General features: G+C 35.1%; 1 protein-coding gene across 2 annotated transcripts in view; it reads left to right on the top strand.

Annotated features, from left to right (window-relative positions):
- The window catches only part of Rubicon (run domain Beclin-1-interacting and cysteine-rich domain-containing protein rubicon), a 357235-nt gene that overhangs the window by 251503 nt on the left and 82431 nt on the right, over positions 1 to 23301 (top strand). For both annotated transcript variants that reach the window (XM_090410954.1, XM_090410955.1), the window contains exons 16-18: positions 1961 to 2025; positions 8130 to 8430; positions 20261 to 20339. In XM_090410954.1, the coding sequence (XP_090267080.1) occupies positions 1961 to 2025; positions 8130 to 8430; positions 20261 to 20339 (445 nt within the window). The remainder of the gene's footprint in view (positions 1 to 1960; positions 2026 to 8129; positions 8431 to 20260; positions 20340 to 23301) is intronic.

The raw sequence follows: 23301 nt of genomic DNA on the forward strand, positions 1-23301 counted from the left end.
GTTATAAGTCAGCAATTAGAATTGGAGATGCCGATGATATGATGTAAAATCAGTACCCTGATTTTACATCAAATCATCTTAATCTATTGTTCTTCATCATCTGTATTGATCACATTATGAAGGAAAGTACCATCAGGCCTAATTTCGAAATGGGCAATGTTATTCTGAACTCTCGACTTTATGCAGATGATATTATACTCTTACATAAATCTAGTACAAATCTGCTGATTCCTTTACTGAATGAATAACTAACTGCTATAACAAATTTGGTATGAAAGTCAGCAATAAGAAGATAGAATGTGAAAATTGATAGGAACATTGAAAATATCTGCATCCCAAATGAGAAACAGTCTAGTGAAGATAGGAAATTAAATATGGAAATAGACAATTGAATAAGAAATCTGGTATAGTGGGGGAGTCATCTGAATATATCGAATAAGAGAAATTAGTCAAAACACTAAACTAGCTATACAAAATGCAGTGTTCAAACCAATTTGAACTCATGGATCTGAGAGCTGGGTTAGAAATAAAAACACTGGATCAAACATAGGTGATCACAGTTATAAGAGTCCTGATTCTGCCACTGATGACATCAGTGGCAGAATCATATTAAAAATGAAGGCATTAAGAAGGAACTTGACACTATTAGCATTCAGAAAGATGCAAGCAAAACTAATCACAGAGTATGGTCACTTCAACAGAGTGGATGAGGAACAATTAGCAAAACATATTTTTGATGGCAGGAAAAAGACCCAGAGGAAGATCATGATCTAGGTGGTTTGATACAGTTAGAAGTGCCTTAGAAGAAAATCTGAGAATATTAGAGTTCTGACAGATAACAAAATCTAATATGAAGGAAAATTTTATGTTTCTTCCACTCATATAAGGTTTATAAACCTATAGTACAATTAGTACTATGGGTGAGTCCAGAATCTCTCCTCTAAATACCAAACATGGATCTTTTTCAAATTACTTTAGCAGCCTCCAACCAGGTAATGAAATTCATCTCCCACCTAATTTGTTGATATGAAGTTATTAATAATATAAACTTTCATATGATATCATCATAATATCCTGTACACATCAGGAATTTAATGATATAATCATTTTATACTGTACATGTGTTTTTGTTTGGTTATTCAAGGAAAGAAATTCATATTGCCGGCCTGGTTGGCCGAGTTGTTAGTGTATCTGCTCTCCAGCCAAAAGGCTGCGGGTTCGAATCCCTCCATGGGCATGGATGTTTGTGATTGTCTGTGAAAATATTAGTGGTGGTGTTTGGTGGTAGATGCCTTTGTGGCTCGTTGTAGTTGATGGATTGAGTGGTGAAGAAGGAGAGTTGTAGAGTAGGAGACCTCCCTCGATGAGTCCTTGGACTCCCTGGAGGTGTCATGTAATAATAATAATAATATGTTCAAAGACTTAGTTTTTTAACGGGTTAATTAGAATAGAGTAAGAGTACTAATTAAATGAGTTGAGTTCTGCATAATATTCTAGTAATGACATTTCATAAACAAATCATAAACAAAAAAGAGAGAGAGAATTATAACTAAGTTTCATTAAACTAGAATGTTCAATATTATTGTATTCCATGGATCATAGCTTAAATAGTGCACAAGAATGTGAATGTCAAACATTGACATTCTTGGACATTTACTCTAGAAAAGAAAATGTATTTTCTTTCTTTTCTATAGTAAAATAAATGAAATTTTAATGACATAAAATAAGTTTTAATAAGTAGTTATCTCTATGGTGTTAAAACTAGTAGAACATGAAACTGACTATAGTAAATAAAATAATTCAGAAAGGTGCCCTTTGTAATTTTTATCATATAAGTGAAATTTTACTAATTGAAATACTAGTATATTAATTGAAATTTTCATGTTCAGTTATTAGATATAATTTATTTTGGATAATAGTATTCACATGAGTTCACTTAACATCTGTATTTCTTTCATAGAAGGAAAGTTCTCATTGCTAAACAGAACTATCGCTGTGCTGGTTGTGGAATGAAAATAGACAGGAGTATGTAATTTCCTTTTATTTTTATGCATGTTTATGTTGGTTGAGAGCAGTACTGCTGTACTAGCTCAGCATAGAGACAGCTATAACTAATTCTTTTGAAAAATTTTAAATACTTCATTATTTTGTTTTAAAAATATTTCCTATTTTCAAAATACACACAAAAATAGGCATTGATTTGGTTTTCAAGCCATGTAATTCCTGAAATGTAAAATTCAGTATAAAAATTAAGAAACATATGTGTATGAGCACACATGCACACACATTGCATGTTTCAGAGGTGAAGAATTCCATATCTTCATTTTTTTTTGTCATTGCCCACACACAAAAACAGGTCAGAAAACCTATAGCACCTCAGTGCTTTAGGTGTGGACAAGTCATTAAAAGGTAATTAGGAATTGGTTAATGTATTTCCTTAACCCTTTGTAAACTTGTAATGGAGGATTATGATTTTTGAGTGAATGAAAGTGAGAGTAATGGGACAACAGTTTATACCCAACTTTTATTATCCTTTTTTTGAATGGACTGAATATTGGTTTGCATGAATTTTGTATAATAAATTCTCAGTGAGTAGAAAAGATTGGAAGATAATATAGGGTGATTGTTAATTATGGAATATAAGTTTTGAGTACATTTGGAGAGATGCTTTCAGGGCCAAAAGACTGCAATATCCACACTCTGTAGGATTTTTCAAATTTCTTCTGTCTGAAGAAAAGAGCAGTCATGAAGGATGCTGTATATTGTGAGTAATAATTTGCCATGTCATCTCTCCTGGAGTTGGAGGAGATGATGCCAGAAGGTTGGCCTTTTTGTGATATTGTAATAGATATCATCTGGAAGTGAGATAGGAGGGAGCATGGAAGGTTCAGCTATCATTTGTCAGATGGTAGGTCTTCTACATTTGATCCTGTGTGAGCAGAGCTAACCTAATCTTATCTTGGAGGCAATCCCAGTTTAATACCAATGTAATGTCAAAGGAGATAAGACAGATCAGCTGGGTGAAGAGCATTCTATAATAAAAAAAAGTTGTACAAGGCCAGAGTCATCAATAGGTGAACTGGCATCTACAGTATATTTTGAAATTTCAACCAGTTAAGAAAAATAAAGGGCATTGGCAGGATAGTGAGGATTATCTAAAATATTCTGTTGGGTGGATAGTTCATGTTAGATCATTGCTAACAGCAAATATGCTGACATCTTTTTCCGCTGTCATCATTGCAATTGACGAAGGGAAGCTGGTTTGAGGTGGTGACATTTAACTCATCAAAGAAGATGACTTTACTGTTGTCAGCGCGGTTAGCCTAGTGACTTTGCGCTTTGCAACCATATGCCTGGGGAAGGAGTGTCCTAGGTTCGATTCCTGTCGACAACATGAGGAGCTTAAGGATCTTCCTCAGCCATAGCCAAGTTAGCCGGTCTTGGGCATAGATAGCAGGGTTTTTTCCACCAGCTTATCTGGGGTTTTTCATCCTGCAAGCAGGCAAACCAGCCCTGTGAACTCACATGGATTACAGTCAGGAATACTGACCCAGCCATAGGCTTGATTCATCAGCTATGCTGATTCCGAGCCCGGATAAAATTTGGGGGGGGGGCTAAGATGGTGCTGTACCTCCCAGTAAAAAAGGGACTCACGGCTGTTGTATCATCATACAAAACTGCTACTACTACTACTTTATTGTTTGGATTGCAGGAGGTTATGCTTCAGTGATAAATGGGTTGAGGTTGGAAGTTAACACAGGAACATGGATTCTAGGTTTAGCATTCTCTGATGTCGAATGTCAGATCTGACAAATGAACGTGTTGGCTGATATTCAGTATATTTGAAAGTGTTTATAATGGTAGTAAATTATGGATAGAATCGCTTATTTGCTTCTAGTGGTTTAGAGTTAATTATAATACTGAACAAGCATCTATCTTTTGTAGGAGAAAATGTCCCACTGTTAAAAAAAACTACCACTTGACTGACTGACATGAAAATAGAATGAAGTATGTAATTCACTTTATGTGATGTGCTGATTTATCCTAAGTTAATTGAAAATTGGATTTTTGCTTATTTAATTCTGTCAACTTTTAGAGGCTTCTGTAACTTAATGAATTATTTACATGTAAACACAAGATAAAGATAATCATTTATTATAAGGCCATATATTTCAGTTTGAAAATTACAGACCATATTCAGTGGCAAAATATTGATACAAAGTAGAATGCAAGCAATGGATTTATTTGAAATAGAGTAAGCCATGTGATGTCATCAGTAACGTTATGTTCTAACTGAGGAAACGGTTAATTATAACAGTATAAATAAATAATAATATGCATCATTCTAATCAGACTTTCCCATATTTTTGATAATGATAGGCAGTCATTCCAATTCAAGTTCAGGCATTGGAGCAGGGCAGGCACTGTCACTCTCCTTAAATAACCATTCAAATTTTTATCAAAAGCAATGTAGTAGGCATGTTTCAGACCAAAGAATGTTGTGATCTGTGTTGAACCAATCAAGATTTATCAGATTTCCTGTGTAAAATATATGAGTGATGTTCTTGTAATCACTTTTCTATTGAGTGTCAAGTTTGTCTGAAGTAGTATAGATGGCAGCCACAAGAAACTTGGTATACACCTGGGAGTCGAAGAGCATTTATCTTTTGAAGAGGGGAAATAAGTTGAGAGTTTATTGATGGGTATAAAAGTAACTTCTAAATCATATTTCTTTAGAATTCTGGAAATTGGTTCTGAAACACCAGAAATGTATGGGATTGGAACTTGTACTGTTTCCTTGCTATTTACGCTAGATTTGTGGGAGTCAAACAGATGTTGTGTAGTCCTTTCTGAGGAAGCCATTTAATTTCACATATTGTTTGATATTTCAGAGTTCTTCCTATAATTGATGAACTGAATTGAAGAAGGAGTCGAACAATTAGTCTTAGCTCATCGAATTAAAAACTTTATGATTCCCGTGTTTTTTTTTTTTTCCCAGAAGGATAGTGTGCAGATTGTTGAAGAATGTAGCATCCATTGAAAGTGGGCTTTCAATAAACAGATGTGGTTAAATCACCTGATGGTGAGTGGATGAGAAGAACGTCTAGAAAAGATAACATGTTATCTTTTTCAATTTCCATAGTGATTTTGATACAAGGATGTAAAGTATATGGTCTATAATTTTCAGACTGAAATATATGGCCTTATAGTAAATTATTACCTTTGCCTTATGTTTACATACAAATAATTCATAAAACTATGGCACAAGTTTCTCTAAAAGAAAGAATTAAAATTCTTCTGTAACTTCTGGCATAACTGGGTGTATTATGCTTGAAGACATTGCACTTGTAACAGACTGTGTGGAGATTTAACTTATTATGACCTCTAGCACAGTACAGTGGCAACTGTCTTTTCGTGGTTTAACCACTCAAACAGCAACATAGTTGGAAATATACATCAATTAAATTATACTTCATATCCATGCTATTTCAATGAGCACTTTGCATCCATGTAATTATTGATGCATAAAATATCAAGCTGATCATCATCAAAATCCTGATATATACATATATCTTCAGGGGTATACTGGATAGTTATGATAGTACTACATGAAAAAATTACACCATTACTAACTTCTGATCAACAATTTTCATCCAAATTAATCTGTTATCTGTCAACACTCCAACATTTTCAGATCTTGTGTTTCTATCTTTTAAGGCACTTTTTACTGTATCAATCCATATACAAGGATGGTCTGAAAAGATCTTGGCCTCAACCATAGATGGCAACACTATTGACAAGAGATTTTTTTTCCAAGTTGGTATATCTTTCATAAAGCATCCATATGAAATTGCAAGTCAATTCTATCAAATAGTTTGTTTTATACAGCTGTCTGAAGAAAGTGTTGTCTGTATCCATCGAAATGGATAAAATTGAGTATCGTGTGGTTATAAAATTCTTTGTAAAAGAAGGGTTAACCCAAAAGAAATTCATTCGAAGTTCATAAAAGTTTATGGACACTCTTCTCCTTCATTTTCGGCAATTAAGAGATGGGCTGCCGAGTTTAAACGTGGCCGTACCAGCCTTGAAGATGATTCACGTGAAGGACTTCCAAAAAGTGTAAAAACACCAGAAATCATTGATCAAGCACATGATATGGTATTGGATGACCGGCAAGTCAAAGTGCATGAAATTGCTGAGACTATAGGCATTTCAAAAGAACGTGTGCTTCCCACCAAGATGGGTGCCTCGCTTGTGCACAGCAGATCAAAAACGCACGCACATGAAAATCTCTGAACAGTGCTTAGAGCATTTTAACAAGAATAAAACTGATTTTGTGTATCGATTTATTACTATGGATGAGATTTGGATTCACCATTACAACCAGAATCCAAACAGCAATCATGCCAGTGGATAGAAGCTGGTTGTTCAGCACCAAAAAAGACGAAGTCAGTTCAGTTCCATCAGCAGGAAAGGTCATGGCATCGGTGTTTTGGGATGCTAAAGGCGTTTTGTTTATTAATTATCTTGAAAAAGTTAAAACAATAACTGGGTAATATTATTCCAATCTTTTAACCTGACTAGACGAAAAAATTCATGAGAAAAGACCCATTTTGCAGAAGAAAAAAATCATCTTTCATTGGGACAATGCACTTGCCCACAAAGGTGATTTGGCAATGGGAAAATTAAGGGATCTGCACTATGAATTGTTGGAACATCCTCCCTATTCCCCAGATTTGGCTCCCTCTGACTTCTGTCTCTTTCCAAAACTAAAACTCTTCCTCTCTGGTCAGCATATTTCTTCAAATCAAGAGGTGATTGCAGCTGTAGAGGGGTATTTTGCAGATCTTACTGAGAACCACTACAGGAACGGGTAATGGTGCTGGAGCATTGCTGGAATAAACGTCATAGTGCAATTGGAAGAATGATGGAACATTGTGCCCTTTAACTGGAAAATACCTGAATTCAGTTCTCATATTGATGAGAAGAATCTTTATACAAGTTTTTTTTCAGTTGAAGGTTAGTTAGCTTATCTCATATATAGGTAGCATGTTTTTTACCTCCTAGGAACTCTGATTTTTCATCTCGCACAAGGCAAACCAGCTGTGAGAACACATGCTATTTACAGACAAAAAATACTATTTGTGGTGGTGAGCAGTAGATGTCATTGTGTGTTGATGTTAGTAGCATCATTGTATAGTTGGAGAATTAATTAAATACAGATGATGATGATGAATTGTGTAGTGGAGCAATGTGTCTTTCCATGATGACGCCTTGGAGATATCACATAATAATAATAATGTCCATTTCCATCATTTCATTTTGGTCTATTTCATGGCTGTATGTGTTATAAGTCTTGTCAATACAAACTTAAAACATATCAGTAACAATCATAAAATGAGTCAGTATTTATGTTCAAAAAAAAAATTACCATGCCTGTGATGGATTTACAGCATTCTAAATGCTCAAAAAGCAATAATTTTGAATTAAACTGACAATCTGTCAAAAAGTTGAGAGGGCAGCTTTTGAAATTTCGGTCTATTAAGTGGTGTATTATAAATATATATATATATTTTTTTTGCCTAATTTTGCTGCAACTGAACTTACTGATAAGTTCAGTTAAGACCAAAACTGAAATCCTAAATTCCAAATTTCATGTAGCCAGTGCAGAATATTAGTTCAGATCATTTTATCAAATAAAAATATTCCAGTTAAAAGTACAACTAGCTCTATGAACATATCCTGGCACATATCTATCATAAATCTCATCCATCCAGAGAATACAGTAATTGCATTTATACTTTTGACACATTTTGTCTCTTGACCAATTGTCTGATTGAAAGAGATAGCATTACAATTTTTATAATGAGTCTAAATTTCAATAAAATCAGCCAGCCTGAATACAGAAATTACTTGCATTTGGATGGATAGACAAATTTAAAATTTGTCCATTTGTAAATTTGTCATTCGAAATCTAAAAAAAAAAGGAAAAATCCTCCAGAGTATATTTTATTAATGATATCATTCTTAAATTTCATAAGTATAATTATAACAGAATCAGTTTTATATTTGTAAAATATCTTATTTCTTATTTATCTTCTATTGATTATTTCTTTTATTCTTGCTAGATTATATCAACAGGTTTCGCTACTGTGAATATCTGGGAAAATTTTTTTGTCAATGTTGTCACAGCAACAGCTTAGCTTATATTCCTGGCAGAATCCTTCGAAAGTGGGACTTTACCAAATATTTTGTGTCGAAGTTTTCACGAGATCTTTTAGATGCCATGTTTGGTGATCCTCTTTTTAATATAACAGATATCAACAACAGTTTATATCGCAAAGTTCGACAGCTAGATATGGTACGAGAGTATCGAATTCAGCTTTATTATTTAAAGGACTTTATTCGAACTTGTCGTAAAGCCACAAGGTCAGTATAGTTTAAGCTTTTTTTGTGAAGCTTGTTTTGTGCACGAAACTTTTATAGTTTCTGTATTCAGCTTTGAAATGATTTTGGATTTAATATCCACTTAATTTATTAATTTTGCATTGCCAAAATGAAGCCTTTGGCTCTTTATTTTAGTAAATACTTTACGCACCGACCGAGATTTCGCTTATGGAAAATACACCTCTCCGATGCTTCAAGTTCCCAAGTACTTATTAGATTTCTGCCTAGTCTCTGACAAAAACCAATGAATTTGAAACAGCTGTCAGACTAGTGAAACCTATTAAAATGGACCAATAGAAGCAACGTACGGGTGCTTTTAGTGTTTGCACTTTTCCTAGGTTCAGCTAGGTCAACTCGTAATATGCCGGCAGTGTATTCCCTCAAGCTCTCTGGTCAATTTTCGCACGAAACTTTTATAGTTTCTGTATTCGGCTTTGAAATAATGTTAGATTTAATATCCAACATCATTTCAAATTGGATTTTGAAAAACCTCAATTTATATTTTTTTGTGTGATTTTTTTTTTTTTTCCTATTGATAATGTTTATGAAAAAAAGAAAAAGTTCTTTTATTTGAATAACAATAATGAAGTAATAGAAATAAAAGATATAAAGGCATCTTTGTTCTATGCCAAATATATGATTTGGAACTTTAAAAAGGTTGAAATTGACCAGAGAACTTATGAGAATACAGCCTTTTGGTATTGGAGTTGCCTTAGTTTACACTTACTTAAGACTGAACTTTACCATATCCATTAAAAATTAATTTAAGAAAATATCGGGTTAAATTATTGGGTCAAATTAAAATGAATAAATTAGAAATACGAATAACCTCAGTGCCATTATGCTTGTTGTTATAAGCTTATGAGTGTCTTATATCTGATATACAATAATCCACCATTTATCCATCCCTTCAGTTATCAGAACAGTAAGTTCAGATAATTGAAATACAGAGAAGTTGTTTGACATGCAAGGGCCAGATAATTCAACGGTCATGGTTTTGAAGGTCGAATAAACAGTAGATTACCATATCTTTTTTTTTGTGTACTGCTGTGCAGACATTGGCTTCAGCAACTCACATACAGTGAATTGACCTGCAGACTTATTTTCTGTGCCCACCAAAATGACATTACTTATTTTTGTTATATGCAGTTCTATATGCTGTGTTATATGCTGATCATCAGCTCAATAATCACAAATTTCAGGGTTTAAAAAATTTATCACTGGAAAGGGGGGGGGATATGTCATCATCGAATTCCTGCCATGTACCTTCAAGGAGTGCAGAATATGATAGTGCTACATGAAAAATTTACATCATTACTAACTTCCTATCTACAATTCTCCTCCAAATCAGTCTGTTACTTGTCAAGACTCCAACATTACCAGATCTTATATTTCTATTATCTAAGGCACTTTGTACCGTATCAATCCACCTATATCTTGGTCTTCCTCTGGGTCGTTTTCCTGCCAACCTGGCAGCGAACACTTGTTTTGCTAATCTTTCCTCACCCATTCTGTTTAAGTGACCATACCACCTGAGATTAGCTCTGCTAACGCATTCCTGGATGCTGACAATGTTAAGTTCTTTCATAATATTCTCTTTTTTAATATGATATTGCCATTGATGCCATCTGTTCATGCCTCTAATCTTTCTCAGGACTCTCATATCTGCGGTCTCTAGTCTTTGGTCAAGTGTTTTACTTCTGACCCAGCTCTCAGATCCATAAGTTAAAACTGGTTTGAACACTGTCTTGTATACAGCTAATTTAGTGTTCCAACTAATTTCTCTTTTATTCCATATGAATTTATTCAATTGACTTCCTACTTTGTTGATTCTGTTGTCTACAGTAAAACCCCAAAGTTACGTGGTAGGTGGGACCAACAAAAAGTGCCTAAGTTGAATTCGCGTAACTCGGGGTATAATTTTGCATGTAATTTATATATACAAACATACAAAATATTAGTTAATTGGGACCAAAGATTTACCAAAACACCTATATTTTTTAAGAAATATAATCATAATTATAGTTTTTTGTACATAAAAAAAAAGTTATTTTGATGTCGATGGTTTCATAAAATCTAATAGATTCGTCTCCTGGGAACGCTTCTTCCCCAGTCATATGGTTGCTAAGCACACAGCCACTAGGCTAACCGCGTGGACATTCCAGGCAATGATCTACAGCAATGAGACATGTAACACAACAACAACAAAAAAAGCAACCTTTGATAAAAACACAAAGGGAATAGAAAGAAGAGTGTGCAATATAAGCAAGAAAGATCATAGAGAAAGCACTGAAATAAGCAAAAAAGGTGGATTTAAAGAGGGTAGAAACTTTCCATAATAACAAACACAGGTGAGGAGGACACACATGAAAGACAATAGTTGGATTTAAAGAATAATAGACTGGTATCCAGGCACAAAAAGAAAACTTGGTAGACCACTGGGAGATGGAAGGATCCTATATCAAAATCAACAAGTGAGAATAAACTAAAATTGAGAATACAGATCCATCACAAATGACGTGTGTTTATCTGGATGAAACAGAAAATCAAAGATGAAAAACAAGAAATAAAAAAGTATAATCCATCTAATTAGGATGGTGTTTAGGAAAATGAGAGATGTCTTCAGAGGCAATATTCTAATTAGTGTGAAGACGAAAGAGTTAGACTAATATGTCCTACCTGTAATGACATATGCAGTGAAACTTAGAATTTAAATACAGTATAGTCCGCATATTGAAAGTTATCTAGACAAGAATGAAAACGAATGTCTTTGGTATGGCATTTTGAGATATGATGTCATCCATCTGAGATAATATTAAGGACAGGTAATATTGTTATTGATACATGACATCTCAATTGTGCCTGAGGATCCATTGTGAGAGTAGTACACTACGTGATCCGATATCTACATAATTTAAAATCCATGCTATACAGTCAGCTGTCTGCACCGTATCAGCAACAATGCAGAATAGTTATCAAAAACTTGTTGTGCCTAGTTTATGAGACGAACAAAGTCCGAGATTACAAGCAGGAAAAACATTTCCCTCCCTATGATATAGCTAACTCACCTTCAATTGAAAAGAATAAAAGCTAATAATATAAAGATTCATCTCCACATAAGAATCGAACTGAGGTCTTTTCCAGTCGACGAGCATATGTCCAATCGCTTTCCGAACTGCATTATGAAAGCGCTAAAAAATTTAAAGAGATTATTCCAGCAGCACATCACAATTCAAATATTACTCATGTACAGGGCATTATCAAATACCTCATGCATTCAAAGAAACGGCCACTGAATTAGAAACTTTTATTTAATACCATATTGGACCTCCTTTAGCCCGAATTACAGTGCATATGCAGACTGACATAGATTCCACAAAGTGTTGAATTGCATCTACATCTTACCAGGTGTTCACCAGATAGTCCTTTAACTGGCTCATGATTGACGGAAGAGGACTTTGCATCCGGATCTGTTTTTTTAGCATATCCCATACATTTGAAGAACTAAAATTTGAACCACTGCTGAACAATTCTTGCGCGATGGGCAATAGCATTACCGTCCATAATGGTATTGCCCATCGAAAAAATATTGACCGACAAAAAGCGCGTAACTCGGGGCTTAATTTTGCATGTAATTTATATATACAAACGTACAAAATATTAGTTAAATTAGTTAATTGGCACCAAAGGTTTACAAAAACATGTATATTTTTTTAAGAAATACTATATAATCATAATTGTAGTTTTTTGTACATTAAAAAAGAAAGTTATTTCGATGTCGATGGTTTCATAAAATCTAATAGATTTGTCTGTTGGCATAATGTCTTTTTCTTGTCACACAAAATTTCTTCATAGCAAGCCAATGATTTTTTTTTTTCCTTGCCTTGTGGCTACAATTCATTCCTTGTTAGAATTTATGTTCTCCAAAATCTGTAAACCTTTCTTAATTAAGCTGAGACTTGTTAATTTTGCAATTGTCATGTACTTTTCTGGTAGAACTGGATCTGAGGTTTCGGTCTCTTCAGTAGTGTTTTGCTCATGCATCTCTATGAGCTCGTCAATTATAAACTCCTTTTTATGTGAGTCTAACAGCTCACTGACATCTTCACTGTCAACTTCTAAATCTAAATGTCTGGCAAGGTTGACAACTTCTATTGCCTCAGCAACTTGATCAGTTTCTGGCAACATTTCTGTTTCGCATTTAAAAAAGGATAGACAAAGTTTTTTCCCGGACACCATTCAAGGTTTTTGGGAAATTTCACCCCAAGAATCTGATAATCCTTACAGAATCTAAAACATTAAACTGTTTCCAAATCTCTTTAACAGACAGTTGCTCATTTTGCCTCATAGCTTCATTCAGACTTGCAAACGAATGCCGTGTGTAGTATGCTTTGAATGTTTTAATAACTCCTTGGTCCATCAGTTGAAGTAAGCTGGTTGTATTTGGAGGCAAGAAAACAACTTTTACACGTGGATCAAAATCAATTAAAGTTGCAGGAGGATGACTAGGTGCATTATCAATAATGAGCATAACTTTAAACAGAATTTTTTTAAACTGGCAATAACGTTCAACTTCAGATATGAAGTGGTGACCAAACCAGTCTTCTAAAATAGAAGCTGTCACCCAAGCTTTTCAATTTGACTTCCAAATCACTGGCAAGCCAGCTTTAGATTTTTTTTAGAGCTCTTGGATTTTCGGAGCAATAAATTAAGAGAGGTTTTAACTTGCAATCACCACCATTCAAGCTTCTTTTGTTGATAGTACTGATCTTTAACTCTGGTGATGTTGAGTTGGGGTTTGTTTTCAGATTTGTTCCAGTAGCTGACTTTTCGCTGTTCGCCCTGGTTCCCTGGCGAAAACAACTGGGGGCCTTGTTTAACTGGGCGACGCCCCAGCCAGCATGAAATTTTGTCATGTTGTACCATCATTTTTTATTTTGGTTTAAGCCAATAGGAATACAATTTGGTCTGCTAAATCTCATATTGCCAGCCCATCGTCGTTCGTTCAGTATCCAGGTGGATATCCAACAGGGTGCACCACCAGAAGGTGAGGATTGGACATTAGGTCAGAAGCCCTGGTCGGTTCTCCGCATTCCTTTAAAGGCTATGTGGAGGTCTCCTCCCAGTTTTACAGCTTTGACCCTTAAGCTTGTCTCTTACTGGAATTAAATTCCTTAGTGTACCTCCAAGAATAGCTAAGCATACAAATTTGCAGTTTTAAAAATGAATACAGGAAAACCTCACTTAACGCGAATTCGATATGCACGATTGAGTGAAATGCTACTATTTCCCACTTTAAGCGAGTGACTAATCATTTAACACAATTTTTTTATGTTACGGGAAATTTTTTGCCACAAATCTGCATCGAGCAAAAACGCTGGAAGTCATTAAGAGACATGAAAGTAGTGCTAGTAATACAATGATTGTGCGAGACCTGGGATACAGCATTTCTACAGTTTTGACTGCTATAGTAAATAAGAGCAAAGAATACAAATATCAAGGAAGAGTTGCTACTGCTTCTTTATGCATGCATATCATCCGAAATAGAAGCTATTTAATTCTTGAGATGGAGCTTCTTCTATCACTCTGGATTGAGGATTATAACCAAAAAAATAATATCTCTTAGTACAGGGAATATTCAGGCAAAAGCTCTCAATATTTTTACCTCATTGAAAGAGATCAAATTTCCAGAGGAATGTGAAAGCTTTACTGTGAGTTTAGGATGGTTTGACCATTTTAAAAATCTAGCTGGACTGCATAACATAAGAATAACTGGGGAATCTCTATTCTGATAAAGATTCTGTGGCCAATTTCCTGAAGAATTGCAAAGGATAATTCAGGAGGGTGATTATGATGATCATCAAATATTCAACGTCAACGAAACTGGTCTCTTTGGGAAGCATATGCCAACAAAAACTTTCCTAACTAAAACTGAAGCATCTCAACCAAGATACAAAGTATCTAAAGATCGTCTTTTGCTTTTATTAAATGGAGGCAATGCAGAAGGCTACTGTAAACTCAAGCCTATATTAGTTTATTGTGCATAAAATCCAGAAATTAGAAGAAATTAGCACAATTGGAAAAGAACTTGCATTTAATGAACTAAATAACGAAGAAGTGAGAAACTTGCTCGAGTCCCATTCAGAATAGTTAAACGAGAATGATCTCCTTCAACTAGAAGAACAGTGTGCATATGAAGAAGAAGAGAATGTTACAACTAAGAAGCTAACTGCAAAAGAACTTGAGGTAGTTTTCAATCACATTGAGTATGCTAAGGAAATTGTTTGTTGCTGATCCTTATATGAAATGAAGCTTCGAAGTCTGCCAAAAATCTTGATAAAGCGATCGCCAGCTATCGAAAATATCACATGATGAAAAAGTTGAGCACGATTCAACCGTTTTTACTTAAATTTTTTGTAAAAAAGTAGCTCAATCAAATGTTTACAAAAATAAAAATTTTAGCAATTGATTTTTATTAACTTTGATGATTTTATTCTCTAATATAGCTTATACTGCAAATTTTTTTCCAAATTTACTTTAACTGATTAATGAATAATGATTATTCCTATTGTTTATTGTATTTGCTTAACACGATTTCACTTATTGCGTATTAATTGATGAATTAATTAATCGTGTTAAGCGAGATTTTCCTCTATATCCAAAATAAATTTTAAAACTAGCTTTTTTATAGAATTCCTCAGTTTACATTTGCATTATTTCATTATGTTCATTTTGTTTATGTAATCTGTGTTACTTGTAATTTAGTATAATTGACATAATTTCCAAGTCTCTGTGGGGAACATGATTCATAGATGGAGGCCAGACTTTCCATAGACATTTCATACTGGCCATGAACACCATTATTGGCGAATGAGTTTATACTTATCGATCATTGCATTATACTGCATTCAACATATTGTATTCAACACTCAGTGCAAAAGTTTGCTTTTCATTTCCTCATTAATTTGACCTTTATTACAGCTTCCAAAGATGACCTTTTGTTTTCCCACAGCCGAGTAGCATTTCTATTACATTTGCTTGAGTCCTTTCACCATTTTATATCTATTATAGCACTTCTCTTGTTTGCCATGCTTTTGCAAAACATATTCTAATCATACTCAACATTCAAAGTTCTTAGAAGTCATAGTCACTTGTATCCACATTCTTTAATGTTTTCTTATCACCCAGATATCTAGGTGACAAGACTTGTACACATAAATCCAGCTGTGGTCTGATTCATGTTATGTACAATGGCAGTACCACTGCTTCATCTCTACTTCCTACTATATTTCATAATAGGAAGTTCTTGAATTAGTTTATATGCTAAAATAAAATAATTGAATATATCCTCTGACCTCAGATATATATAAATTAATGCATAGTCTAAGATTGAAGTTATAGTTTTGATATATAAATTAAGAAATGTCAGAACTGAGCCTTGTGGTATACTGATTGTCACCTTCCTTCAACACATTATTCTCTCATGCACAACTTGCTCACTTCTACAGTATGACCCAGCCATCTTTTATTCAAGCTATTTGGCTACCCATTACCATTTCTCTCAATTTCAGCAGGATGTGATATAGCATTATTAATTGCTTTTGCAAAATCTAGAAAATTATCTTGTAAGCGTTTTCTAAGTCTAACACAGTTGTTTCCCTGTTATAAAATGTAATTAGGTTTCTAAAATATAACTGTCTCTTAACAAACCCATGCTTTTTGGAAAAATTACAGTTCTCATTAATCCAGTTTTATATACACTGAAGAACCAAAACATTATGACCACACATCTTTATACAAATGGAAGTAACTGCAAGGAAATGGCACTGCATATGCAGGTCATGAAATGGTATAATGGATAGTGGGGCTGCAGGCTGCTCCAAGTACCCATACTAACCTCGATTCACTGTTGAAAGTGCCTCGAATGGGCATGCAAGAATCAAAACTGGACTTTACTTAACTGGAAGGTCAGCTGGTCCAACATATCTTGTTTCCTGTTGCACCATGTGAACAGCCAGATACTTGTGCATCGTTTATCTGGGGAAGTGTTGGCACCAGGATTCACTGTGAGATGAAAACAAGCCAGTAGTGGCAGTGTGATGCTTTGGGCAATGTTCTGTTGGGGAAATCTTGGGTCCAATCATTCATGTGCAGGAAACTATGGCATCTACCATGTACCTATGAAGGTTGTTCGATAAGTCCATGCAAAAATGAAGAAAACATAATTTTTTCGGGACAAACATTTTTTATTTTTCAACATAGTCTCCTTTGAGTTCTATACATTTAGTCCAACGATGCTCGAGTTTTTTGATCCCGTCCATATAGTGTGATTTGTCCAACTCTTCAAAATAGGCAGTTGTTTCGACAATCACCTCATCGTTTGATGAAAATCTCTTTCCTGCCAGCCATTTTTTCTTGTTTGGAAACAGATAGTAGTCCGAGGGAGCCAAATCTGGGGAGAGAGAGGGGGGGGATGTGAAAGGACTTCGTAGCGTAAATCGAATAATTTTGTGGTCGCAATTGCAGAAGAGTGAGCAGGTGCGTTGTTGTTGTGGTGAAAAAGAATCTTCTTTTTTGCCAAATGTGGTTATTTTTTCCTTTATTTCATTATTTAAACGAACCAGCAAAGACATAAAATGTATATAATACCGGAGTGTATTATATACATAATACACTCCGGTAATTGTTTTGCCCTTTTCCAAGACATCTATGAAGATTATGCCACGAGTATCCCAGAAGACGGTGGCCATAACCTTTTCTGCTAAAGAAATGGTTTTCGCTTTCTTTGGTGCAGATTCCTCGCTTGCAACCCATTGTTTCGACTGTTCCTTGGTCTCAGGCTGGTCGTGATGAATCCATGTTTCGTCCACTGTTACAAAATGATGCAAAAATTCCTTTACTATTTCACCCAGCTTCACTCTTCTATCATCCATCACCATATCATGGGTTTTTTTTTCAATAATTTCTGGAGTAGTGACCTCAACAGGGCGTCCAGAAGTTCAGCATCACTTGTGCTCATATGGCCACTTCGAAAGTTACTAAACCACTTATAAATCATTCTAACGAAGGTGCAGACTCACCATAATGTTTATCAAGCTTTGCTTTGGTTTCCTGAGCCATTTTGCCTTTCAAAAAGTAATGTTTAATCACGACACGAAATTCTTTCTCATCCATTTTTCGCAAATCACGGTACTTGATTGATTCAAATGAATGCCAAACATAGAGTAATAGATCTTAGTGTGTGATCCTCCAACAGTTGCCAGCAACTAAAAATAACCCCGATACATACTTGTGGCGCCATCTCTGAGACTTTGCACGGGCTTATCGATCAGTCCTCGTAAACATCATTGCAGACCAGATACATCTGTTCATGGCAACAGCATTTCCCCTCTGGTTGTGCCTTTCAGCAAGATAATGTGCCTTGCCACACTGCCTGGATTGTATGAGAATGATTTGCAAAACATGAGGAAGATTTCCAGGTATTGCCCTGGCCTCCAAGTTCCCCAGACATCGATCCAATTCATCTGCAGTTTGTGTTGGAACAACACATCGCTCTACGGCAGCTCAGCCATTTAACTTACAAGAGTTAAAGGATTTGCTGGTTACATGTTGATACCAGATATCACAAGAATCCTTTAGAAATCTTGTAGTGTCAATGTCTTGCCAGATAAGAGCTGTTTTGGCAGCATGTGGAGGACCAACATCATATTATGTAGGTGATCATAATGTTTTGGCTCTTAGGGGTGTGTATTGTCTATAATCAGTTAATCAAATAAGTATTTACAAATAAATTTTTCAATCAAAGTCTCTTAGAAAGACCTCAGGCATGATGGCTGGGTGTAATAACAAAAGACCTAAGACAGCTGGATGTACACTTTATATCAGATGCAACCTATAGTACAAACTGATGGAGAAACCTAGTAATGGCAGCATATTAAACCAATTAAACAAATGGTCCATTAAGTTACTGAGAGGAGAATGGCATAAGTTTGTTATAACAGTCATTCAATAGTGAGAATCAGCTGCACTTACCTATTTCTAATCCCTCAGTAAGGGATTAGAAATAGTCTTAAATACTCTAAAATAATAGTCTTAAACTATAATAATAATAATTATTATTATTATGGTTTGAAGCTATTTTGAGTGGGAGACAGTTTATTTCAAGTTTCTGATAAATAGGTGATTTTTTTAGTATTTTCTTAGATTAATTAGCATATATTTTTAGTTTATTATTATGATTTTCAGTGGATTTATTGTATTTGGTGTATTTATGAATATATTTCTGTACATATTGTTAATTTAAGATAGATAGTCTTTAAAAATTGTGCTAAAAACCTGACAGAACAATAGAATGGTGTTGAAAGCAAAGGCTGATGTAAGTTCCAAATTCTGTTGCACTGTGATGTTTTCTTTATTAGACATCTTACTAACAAAGTATACGCGTGCGTGCGTGCGTGCGTGCGTGCGTGCGTGCGTGCGTGTGTTGAAAGTTTTTTCACTTGGTTATACTATAAATTAAAGATGTCAAGAAATTATTTTCTTGGTTTGATCCTTTATCCAAGTGTAAGCAAACAAAATTTACACGTGAAGTAACTTCACAACCGGGCTACTTGTATATAGAGGCTAATTACTTCACATCAATTGCAGTAGTATCCCATAATGCAAGGCACATGTCCTTATGAACATGTATAATGCTATGCATTATGGGAAGGGCTGCTACCCAGACCAGTGTCAACCTTTATTGAGGTATGTTTAAGTGCATGGATACCTCTTCAAACATTCTGAGTGATCTACAAGATCTTTCTTCATTCTCACTGAGTGACCCTAAAGTCACTCGGTCACTAAAGGTAGAGAGTATTCAGAGACAAGTGACCAAGATGGTGATAGGTCTGTGGAATACTCCCTATGAGGATGGGTTGAAGGTTTGTGGGTTACGAAGTTTAGTTGGTAGCTGGAAAAGAGGGGGACATGATAGAAACTTTCAAGATATTAAAGAGGTTTTATAAAATTGATGCAAGTGAAATTTTTCAATATATGACAAATAGAGAACTAGGTACCATACGTGGAAGTTGTGTAAGAGTGTGGTTAATAGAGGTGCAGACCAGATTTTTTATGTGGAGAGTGATGAGTGAGTGAATGGATTGCCGGTTTTGGTTGTGAGTTCGCTGATGGTGAATGGATTCAAGGAGAGGTATGATAGGATTTCCGTGTTTAATGGTTAATCTGAATCTCTCACGATGAGTCTCTGGTCTCCATGGAGATGCCATAAAATAATAATAATAATACTTAATAGAGACAAGAACAGTTAGGTTTATGATTAATAACCTGTCTCTCACAAATTCATTCCACTTCTTCACACAGATTTCTGCTTCCATTGGGTTCCTTTTTTTTTTACATATATTTCCATTATCACTGTTCAGTTGAATTCCCACTCCTCTAAGTCTGCTAAGATACTTATTTGAGTTTCAGCACTCATTCACAATTCAACTCTAAACTCTAATAAATTTTTCTTTCTTTTCATCCATTTCTCTCTATTAATGCTCATTAGGGTGAGTGGAGAGTTCTCTTTCTGCAGCACTTCAAAATATATGTTAACAATGTTAACAAGTTTTTTTACCCTCAACTTTCTGTCCATTCACACTACCTAAGATACAGCAGGTTACACAATTTCACGTATTGAATTAGCACAAAAAAATATTCCTCTCATCATTTTTGTTAACTCATGTTTTATGTTTTTTTATTTTTTTATGTAATTTTCTAAATACGTTTTGTTAGAGTTTAAATGATTAGCAATATTCTTTTTCCCCTTCAGATTAGAGGAGGAACTGAATAAGGAACCACAGCATATAATAAATGAGCCACATATGTACTCAATATATGATCTGGTACAGGTGAGTTAAAAAGATAATAATTGGTTTTTAAATATACTGGTATCCAAAAGCTAAGAACAAACTACATTTTTACTTGTATATGAAAACATTTTCATGACTGCAGCCAAATGTGGACATAAATTTATTGCAAGCACACTAATAAATTACACAAAAAAAAGTGTTATAAATTTTGTACAAATCATAATACCTTTTTGGCAAAAGTTACAAATTTCCTAAGGACATGGCTACAGAATTAATGCACAGTGTTTATAGAAAACTATGTGGAGAGATATTTCGTTATGGAATGTCCTCCCAGAACTGTGATGCTACTCTCACAACATCGTACCATTCTTAGCACCAAGCGTTTCAGGAGTTCTTGAAGCAAACTGGCCAACTCCTCCTTCAGAGCAAGGATAAAGCCTTATTTGTTTTCAGAGGAGACTTTCAAGAAGCAATGTCTCTCTATTGTGTCTCAAATATGTTCTATGGAGTTGAGATTTGGGGAGCATGCTGGCTACTCGATTCGATTAATATCCTGTCTCCAGAAGTATTTCTATTGCTTGTGTACGAGGTGGTATGGCATTGTCATCTATAAAAATGAATTCTTTGCTAACAGCACTACAGAACAATCAAACAAGATGTTGAAGAACTTCATTGCAATATCAATCACCTGCCATAGTCACTTTTTCCTGCACTTGTACCTCGGTGCATCTGTTAAGCATAATGCCTCCCTACACCATGACCCCAGCACCGCTGTATCTATCCCTTTCAAGAACATCCTTGCGATAGTAAACGGTACTATTTTCATACCAGATCAAGTCTCATTTAGAATCGGAGGAAAAACTAAAATGACTCTCAACTGTAAAGAGTGCATTAGCCCATTGGTGTCTTGCCCAATATTTATGGATACAACACCACTGAAAACATCCTCTATGATGAGCTGTGGATAAATGGACAAAGCCTTTGGATATATGGGCCTACTTGTTGCAGGCGTCTTTCCACAGTTTGTTGCGATATCCACATACCTGTGCTTGAATGGGGCCGACTTGCAAGCTGACCTGCTGTTATATGTTGATTACGTTTTTCTGTTATAACCAAAAACTGTCCTCATGCTCTACCATGGAACATCAATTATTGTTGATGGATATTTCCATTGGTTTAAAATGCTGCCCAGAGCCTGGATTCAACACTATGTGAAATTCCAAACTCTCTGGCAATATCAGTAATTCTGCATCCTTCTTCAGGCTTTCCAATAATTCTTCCTTGTGTGAAATCATCTGGATGATGTCTCTTTCTTTTAAGGTTACACAGTGATTAGCATTCACATTTATGAATTTAGGAACGCAAAACGCATGTGTTGAAAAGATTATTTTACTGATTATTAATAAAATAATAACTTGATGTTTCGACCCCTGTATTGAGGTCATCATCAGAAGGATACATGTGTATAGGAACCAAGCTACATTCTGTTGCACTCTATAAAGGTAAATTAAATCTGCATTATTAACTAATCTTTTTCTTAGCCTGACCTCTAGTGATAAAAAATTATAAATAAAAACTACAATAATGATGATGATGACCTCAATACCCCTGTATTGAGGTCATCATCAGAAGGATACATGTGTATAGGAACCAAGCTACATGCTGTTGCACTCTATAAAGGTAAATTAAATCTACATTATTAACTAATCTTTTTCTTAGCCTGACCTCTAGTGATAAAAAAAATAAATAAATAATTATAAATAAAAACTACAATAAACTCTGCTAAAGTCCTCACGTACTAAGATTCTTCTGGAATTGTACAGTTCGTGTGGTTATATTACGATTATCTTCTGGATTTGTACAGTACAGGTTGCTATTGAATGTTCAGGAAAAAACCAACGGACCACTGTCTGGTTATCAACCGATCAGCTTACAATCTCACCCATGGTGAACTCTCGCCGCTGGAGAAAGGTTTAAATTATGCCTTTGCGCCGAGGTCAGTAAATAAACTTGATATAATTTATCATATCGAGAGAGGTTTAAGATCCCTTCCCTCCAATTTAGCTAACAAACTATGGATGGAAACTGCTTGTTTACTAAATTCAACCAAAAAATTAAGCAGCAACCTAAACAAAGAGGAAAAACTGGCCCTCAAATCCCTGAAAAATAACCATGACATTATTATCACAAAAACAGATAAACGGAATGCCACTGTTGTTTTAAATCGGACAACCTGCACAGAAAAAATGAACCATTCGGTATCAGACCACAACACCTATCAAATGGTAAATTATAACCCCGCACAATGCAACAAAAAAAAAAAAAAAAAAACTGTATTACTTAAATCAGTTAACACATGGCCAGAAGAAACAATTAAAAAATTAATACCTCAGTATGTCTGCACGTCCAGAATTTATGGCCTGCCAAAAGTACACAAAACAGACACACCATTACGTCCAATTGTGGAAGGAATTGACAGCCCGAATTACCACTTAGCCAAAAAATTAGCGCCCACACTCAAGGAATTGGTAGGTCATTCCCCTTCCTACATAAAAAATACACACCATATCATAAGCAAAATTAAAAACATTACACTCAACGACCAAGATCTATTACTCAGCTTTGACATAACTTCCCTTTTCACCAATGTCCCAATCAATGATACTATCTTGCTCTTACAGAACATATTTACACACACCATCACAGCCCTCTTTGCCGGGTATTTTGAACTCTGTTCCGGGTATTTCGTGTGGCAAAACAATTTTTACCTTCAAAAAGAGGGTACAGCCATGGGCTCACCACTCCCCCCCCCCAATAGCGAACTTTTATATGGAAGACTTTGAGCAACAAGCTCTAGAGTCGGCGTGCCTAAAGTCTAAAATTTGACTCAGATACGTCGACAATATTTTTGCCATTTGGCCCCATGGCTGCGAAGCACTAAATACATTCCTTAGCCACCACCTGAACAAACAACACAAACGCATCCAATTCACCATTGAAA

This window comes from Typopeltis vanoorti, chromosome 21 (assembly GCF_054136105.1).
Source record: "Typopeltis vanoorti isolate ZY-2024b chromosome 21, IOZ_Tvanoo_1.0, whole genome shotgun sequence".
In the NCBI taxonomy this organism is placed as follows: Eukaryota; Metazoa; Arthropoda; class Arachnida; order Uropygi; family Thelyphonidae; genus Typopeltis; species Typopeltis vanoorti.